This window comes from Sylvia atricapilla, chromosome 6, assembly GCF_009819655.1.
Source record: "Sylvia atricapilla isolate bSylAtr1 chromosome 6, bSylAtr1.pri, whole genome shotgun sequence".
Taxonomy (NCBI): Eukaryota; Metazoa; Chordata; class Aves; order Passeriformes; family Sylviidae; genus Sylvia; species Sylvia atricapilla.
The window spans coordinates 57,239,536-57,246,758 of NC_089145.1; the positions used below are offsets into that span (position 1 = coordinate 57,239,536).

Sequence of the window (7,223 nt, forward strand, 5' to 3'; positions counted from 1 at the left end):
AATTTTATTAAATTGTGAAATATCTTGACAGGCAGAGCAGAGTTAAATACTTAAAATTCACTAGAGATCTGGATGCTGAAAATGCAGCATGTCTCTGAAAGGGGGATCGTACTGCAGGAGCAAAAGAAGAAGCTGAGCTGGCATGAATAACACAGCTTCAGTAGTATCAGGTAGCTAACCAGCACCTTTGCATGATAGCAAAGCAGCACCCTAAATCTCTGTGCTGAGCCTGATACTTTGCCTAACATGTAACTACTTTTTAAACCAGTTATTAGAGACTTTCTGGATACTAAAACAATAGCAAAGAGGGGTAAACTGCCCGCCCACCTTAGCTCCAAAACAGGAAGCAAATGAAGCCTGGCAATTTTAATAACCTTTGTTTAATCTACAGTTTCAATCTTTAAAATCTCAATGTTAGCCATTTGCCTGTCAGTTATGGGAAATCCCCAACGTGTGGGTTTATTTTACAGCATCAAATGCTTTTCTGTGTGTATCCATGTCACTATTTACACTGGTGACCTTTAGGGTCCACTAAACATTGTCAATAAAACACAGCGCAAGGGAAATAAGAGTTAATATTGGAAGACAGGCAGTGGTGCTGAATTTTTTTAACTAGTGTGTTCAAATCACTTACACCTTTCATGAATTCAAGGAGGCTGGCATAAAGGTTTCAGTTGACCCCTTTCCTACCTCTTGTCACCTCTTGCTATCATGTTTTTTGAAACTCTGAAGTTAAAGCATTGGTCTTGCTTCCCTGATCAGTTTGAATACAGTAAATTATTTTCCCTTCTTTCGAGCGTGCTTTTTCTCTCAGGTTTGTACACACATCGTTGGCTGGCACGGTGTAGCAGTAATGATCCTTTCTGAGACCTGCATGCTTTTCCAGGGTGTGCCAAGGGATTGAGATTTCTGCTCACGTATCTTTAGGACAGAAGCTCTCAAACCTCTTTCAGCAGTCAGGGTCACTCATTGAAGGCTGGAGTATTTCTTCCTATTCAGATTCTGACTATTCCAGCTTAATCTGGTTGCTTTAGATCTTTCCCTAGGTTCCCATTAGCTGCTGCTTTTGCTTCTGGAGGACTTGCAAAAGTAGCTGCTGGTGGTTTTTAATTCCTTGTTTGCTTCTTGTTGCAACTTTCTCATACAAAGTAGTCATTCTTACTGTGAAAACACAGACCACTCTGTGACCATTTAAAATAACTTTCACACAAGAGAACTAGTTTAATATATTTAATAATCAGAACCTAGAAAAATAACATCTTGAGAAGAAAACAAATGAAGGGTTATGTTTTAGTCGTAATTCCCTACCATCGTAGCAACCAAGATGAATATAAGTAGGTGACTTAAGGGAGGGTGGAAGCTTTGTTTTTCAGAGGTTCCTAGCAACATGGCCTGCAGTAAACTCCGTTCTTTAACATATTAAATCTGATTGGGATGGTTGTTCTGTTGCCTCAAGGGCCTGGCTGATTCACAGTATCCCTGTTGTTCCATGTACGTGAATTGGCATAAAGATTCAAACAGAAAGTGTCTGCTGTTGCCAGCTTTTCTAACCCCTGGAATTTCTGATCCTGAGCTTCTTGTGCTGAGGAAAGGGGCGTCTTTTGTGGGGCAACCTGAGGTACAGGTCAAAGTGTATACAAGTTCCATTATTCAGCTTCCTGAGCTGTTCACTTGCTGTACGTAGAAGCTTGCAGCCAGTGTTGAGACTACAGAAAACACAAACGTCTATAGCTGGGAATCTGGCAAAAACCAGGCAGGGAGTCACAGCAGCAGGCAGAGTTGGGCACTGCCTCTCATCAGCGCCTCTTCCATGCTGGAGGTGGGGGTCTATTCTTTATGTTTTTGCATTTGGGGATATGTCTCTCAGCTACTCGGGGAGCAAACTTGCGTCCGCAGTAGGTGCAGGCAACGTAGTCTGGATTTTCACTGGGAGGCAACGGGGGCAGCTCAGACACCTTCCTGCCCTTAGCGGGGGTTTGCTGCGCCTGGCGGGCCTGCGACATGATGCGGATGAGAGCCTCGTGCTTCTGCTTCCAGTTGTTCTTTCTGGGTGGTGTTTTACTCTGCAAAAGGGAAAGGCAGTCAGGGCAGCTGGGACCACCGTCAGCCTCCATTCTCGAACTTATATTCAGAGCCCAACCCATGTCGCCTGTCCCTGTGCATTCCCTGTTGACATAAAACGCAGCCTGAGTCCCACAAAAGGAATCAGAACAACCAGGAGAAAAGAGGATGTAAAGGAAATACTGATGGAAACATCAGTGTTTAGAAAGAGCTTGAGGATAACCAGAAGAGCAAGCAGTAGAGCCAAGGAACTACAGAGGGTTGCTACATCTGCTTTGCACAGAGCTGCATGTTTCCGCTGCCTTCATTTTAACAGACCGTGTTAAATTATCTGGATTTTCAGTCAGTTCCCTGCAGCCCCTGATGTCACAGAGCTTTACTGCAGCAGAACCAGTCTGCATCCTAGCTACAGCAAGAAAAGTGAGCTTTCTCCAGGAGTACACTCTTGACACATTATAAAGCCAAGTCAGGACTCCTGCCTCCATCTATGAGATTTTAAATGGATCTATTTATCCATGTGGCAAGAACCTTTCAGAGGCAATAGCTGTACTGTATCCCTTAGCCCCATGCACATGGGAAGGTGCTTGGCTCTCTGTCAGATGTTGAAGTGGAAGGAGAGTGAACAGTAGATGTGGATCCAGGGAGGCAAAGGGACTGCACATTACCTGAGGACTCCTTGAGCTCTTCTGCTGCTGATACTGTTCCAGCTCTGTTCCTCTAGTTCTGGCCTTTCTGGAGTCAAACACTTTCCTCTTGGAGCCTTGGTTCTTGCCACAGATACTCATGTGTTTCTCAAGCCTCGTGCAGAGAAACTTACGCTTGCAGAAGCTGCACTGTCCAAACACCTCCTGCTCAGCAGCACTGGCAACCTGTGTGTATAACACATCTGCAGATGGGTGGTCAGCAGAATCTTGGTTTGAGAGGGCAGAGAGAGAAAGGTTATGTTTTGGGGCCAGTTTTGAACGAGAAGCTAAATGACCCATGGGTATGTTGTCTTGTATTTTGCTGTTGTTTGTTTTGTTGTATTTTGCGGCCACCAGCCACTCCTTGAGTTTCCTCACAGCCAGCTCTTGGGGGTGAACAGTGGTGCCAGGCTCGGGGATAGTGTCCTCTGCAGAGTGTGCCCCACTGGAGATCCCAACACCTGGCCTGTCTGCAGCTCTGAAAATTTTCTCTTCAGGGTGCCTTGTGGCCTTTCGCTCATAGGTCCTCTCCACTTCACTTTCTCTTCTCTCCTCTACATTGATAAGCTTCTTCTCTCTTTGAATCCTCCTGAGTGTCTCCTCTGTCCTCTTTAGCTTCTCTCCAAGGAGAGCCTTTTTCTTTTGAATTACCTCTTCAATTTTCCTTTTATCTGCCTCCATCTTAAGAATGTATGCCAGCTCTCTCCTGTATAGCTGGGGAGCTGATTGTTCAGGCCCTCCTGTCCAAGGGCAGAGCACTGCAGCTAACTGAGACCTCCCTGCTGGAACCATCCCTTTGCTGAATGAACTTCTTCTACCATTTGGAGCTTCCTGCATGTATGGGGAACTTCCAGTGTTTAGCAATGGAGCTCTTGCCCTCTCCTGGTGAGAAATTGGTTGCAGGGGATACGCACGGTCCACTCCCTCTTTATGTCTGCCCAATGATTTAGCTGACAGACAGGCCTGGCTGATGAGATACTTGCTCTCTAGTCCACCTGACCAGAAGCTGTCATGCCTGGGCCTGTCCCAAGTGCTTTCTGCAGAATTAGAATAGGAATATCTTCGGTTCTTTTGTGCATAGAGCTCTTTTAAACTTTCCTCTTTGTCAAATATGAATCCATGCTGAAAGTTGTTCTTCTGGTGTTTCAGCTGGGAACCAGGAGAAAACTTAGTAGCTGCCACCACAGGAGCCGCCGCTGGAAGAAAGGCCATTCAGTGCCTGAGAAAGAGCCTGAGGTTAGAAGCAAAGCCATTACAGACAATTTTGCCCACAAATGTACAAATCTCCTAACAGTTAATGCATGGAGGCTGTAGATAAAGGTTATAATAAGTATTAGTAAAGATTTTGTAACTTTTCTGCTTTCTGTAAATCTTTACATTCCTTCCATCTAGGGAGCTCCTATGCTGCCTCTTCTGGTTCAAACCGTTTATACACCCAGAAATAAGCCACACTTTTATTTCTCTTTCTGTCTGAGCCTTGCCTTATCATGGTAGCAGCAGAAATATACTGCAATGACAGAGGAATTGTTATACTCCCCAGGCGCGTCCCTTCAGTTCTGGCAGTGTGATCCATCACTGTGTCACACAGCTCTGACAAGCAGGAGTCCAACCAAGCTCGGCACAATCTTCCTGTGGCTCGTTCCACCACATTCCCCCGAGGCGTGTCGGGCGCTCACGCCGCGGGGTGAGCTGAGTTACCTGCGGTTCTGCGCCCGTCGCTCCACCGTCCTCCCTCCTCGGCGAGCTGCTTACGGCCGAGAGACCCAACCACTCCTGCCGCTGCCGCTACCGCTGCCCGCGGCTCCCGAGGCCCCGGCGCGGAGCTGTGCCCGGAGCGGAGCTGTGCCCGCCGGGGAGCTGTGCCCGGAGCAGAGCTGTGCTCTCCGCGGGGCTGTGCCCGGAGCAGAGCTGTGCTCTCCGCGGGGCTGTGCCCGGAGCGGAGCTGTGCCCGGAGCAGAGCTGTGCCCGGAGCAGAGCTGTGCCCGGCGAGGAGCTGAGCCCGGAGCGGGGCTGTGCCCGGAGCAGAGCTGTGCCCGGAGCAGAGCTGTGCCCGGCGCGGAGCTGTGCCCGGCGAGGAGCTGAGCCCGGAGCGGGGCTGTGCCCGCCGGGGAGCTGAGCCCGGAGCAGAGCTGAGCCTGGAGCAGAGCTGTACCCGGAGCAGAGCTGTGCCCGGAGCGGAGCTGTGCCCGCCGGGGAGCTGTGCCCGGAGCAGAGCTGTGCCCGGAGCGGAGCTGTGCCCGCCCCGGAGCTGTGCTCTCCGCGGGGCTGTGCCCGGCCCGGGGCTGTGCCCGCCGCTCCGTGCCGCTCGCTGCTGGCGGCTGTTGCCGGGAGACCGGCGCCGCTCCGGCCCCGGGCCGCTCCCGGCCGCGCCGCCGTTCCACCCCGACACGAGCGCGGCGCCCGGGGGCGGCCCCGCTGCACTATCCGTGCTCCGGTCCCATATGCGTTATCGGTGAGGCGGTCCGGTGTGTATCGACGCCTCGGGAAGGCTGACCTGGGACAGAGTCTGGGAACAGCTAGAGAATAAAGTAGACATTTATCGAAAGGCCTTGAAAGTAGATGTTTATTGAAAGGACACACCTTGAGCAGCACAAGAGCCTGGCCAGGGCAACACCCAAAGGGGACTTGAAATGGTCACAAGATGGACGGCCGGTCACGAGGCCTTACACTTTTATAAGTTTCGGTCCATTTGCATATTGGGGTTTAATTGTCCCCAATTTAATTGTCCCCGACTACAGCTTCGGGTTGTGAAGCCTCATCCTTGTTTTCTTTCTTCAGTCCACCGTTGTTTATGCTTTTGGGCCTGAAGCTTTTACTCGTTGTCTTTCCTCTTCGGCAGGAAAAGGATTTGTTTTGTCTTCCTACTCTGTGAAGAGAGCTTTACTAGCACTTAATATGAGGATCAGAACTACACTTCTGGGCAGCACAGAATCTGAACACCACGCAATTTAAAACTCCAGGCAGGTTTATGACCCGTGAGGCGCCCCGATACGCATCAGCCGTGAGGCGCTCCGATAGGCTTTATTCATGAGGCGGCCAATGAGAGACCGGCCCGCGCCGCTACGGCTCCTCATTGGCCGCAGGAGGGAGGCCACGCCCCCGGCGGCCGCCACACGGCGCAGGCGCAGCGGGTCCCGCGGCGGCCGCAGCGGCCGGAGAAGGGGGTGGAGGTGCCGGTGCCGCCATGGCGGACGGCGATGGCTTGGTGTCCGTGGACTACGAGGTGTACGGCAAGGTGCAGGGCGTGTTCTTCCGCAAGTACACCCAGGTGTGTGCCGCGGTTCCCCGGGGGCGGGCTGTCCCGCCTGCCGGCGTGCGCCGCGCCCGCTGTCAGCCCGCTGCGGGAGCCTTGAGGGGCCGAGCCGCGGGCGGGCGGGATCGTGGCCGCGGCCAAGGGCTGAGCTCTGGCTGCTGCTGAAGGGGGCTGGCATCTCGGTGCTGCTGGCATCTCGGTGCTGCTGGCAGCCCGGCAGGGTTATGTAAGCATGACTGAAGAGTGAGTTTCAGACCCAGTTTTTCGCGTGAAAGAATTTGTTGAGTAGTTGAGTGAATCCTCTGCTGCTTCCCTGCTGCCTGAGCCACAGGAAAAATGGTTCCTGTATGCGAATGTTGTTTTATTGCTCTCTTACAGTTTAGATTAACCTCATTTTGCTCTGCATTGTCTTCTCAGGGGGAGGCTAAGAGACTGGGGCTTGTTGGCTGGGTCCAAAACACCAGCCACGGCACTGTTCAAGGGCAAATCCAGGGTCCGACTGCCAGGGTTCGGGAGCTGCAAGAATGGCTCAAGAAGATTGGAAGTCCCCAGTCCCGTATCAGCCGAGCCGAGTTCAGCAATGAGAAGAAGATTGAGGCGCTGGAGCACAAGGAGTTCCAGATTGTGAAGTGACTTTGTCCAGGAAGAAGCAAAGTCTGGGGTGTGAGCTGTCCTTATGGAGCATTTCCCCTCTTCCTCACTCATTCGGTCAGCCAGTGTTCAGCTCTAGAGAACTTAATTTTATTAAATTTCTAATTTATTGTTTTGCTGCGCTGTTAGTTTGATGCTCAGCTTTTCGCAGAATTCCGTTGGGTAGAGGAGGAGGTGTGCTATCTCTGTCAAAGGGATTGTTCAGGGCTAGAAATATCTATTTCCAAGTGTACATGGTTTGGGGAGTTGTACATGAGGTAAATATGAAATTTGTAGCGTGGTGCCCATGCGAAGGAAATCACAGGGTCAATGCTGATAGGCAACATCGCTAAACCCATTACTTCTGTGCACTAAATGCCTCAGAAACAATTTCTTTTACTCTCCAGAACCTCATATTTTCTGTAGAATAAAATTGCATGAATTTCACCTCCTGTGTGGCATGGATGTTGGATGGAGGTGCTGAGCGGATGACGGTCCGGAATTGGCGGGGCGAAGCCGCGTTTCCCGCAGCCGGGCCGAGCTCCCGTCCTTCCCGGCCTCTTTGGGCCCATTGGGTCCGGGACTCCAACAATTCG

At 51.2% G+C, this 7,223-nt stretch overlaps 2 protein-coding genes across 2 annotated transcripts; one reads left to right on the top strand and one right to left on the bottom strand.

Annotated features, from left to right (window-relative positions):
• Window positions 1-1,358: 1,358 nt before the first annotated feature.
• On the bottom strand, window positions 1,359-4,024 carry ZC2HC1C (zinc finger C2HC-type containing 1C). Its single transcript, XM_066322304.1, has 2 exons — window positions 2,727-4,024; window positions 1,359-2,063 (listed from the first exon to the last, which is right to left on the bottom strand). Exons 1-2 carry the CDS (start codon window positions 3,954-3,956, stop codon window positions 1,797-1,799), a joined length of 1,497 nt encoding a protein of 498 aa, XP_066178401.1. The 5' UTR covers window positions 3,957-4,024; the 3' UTR covers window positions 1,359-1,796.
• Window positions 4,025-5,756: 1,732 nt separating this feature from the next.
• On the top strand, window positions 5,757-7,074 carry ACYP1 (acylphosphatase 1). Its single transcript, XM_066322038.1, is given in 4 exon segments — window positions 5,757-5,802; window positions 5,805-5,891; window positions 5,894-6,012; window positions 6,415-7,074. Coding segments are annotated over 4 exon segments (453 nt in total). The 5' UTR covers window positions 5,757-5,771; the 3' UTR covers window positions 6,631-7,074.
• The last annotated feature ends 149 nt before the right edge of the window (window positions 7,075-7,223 follow it).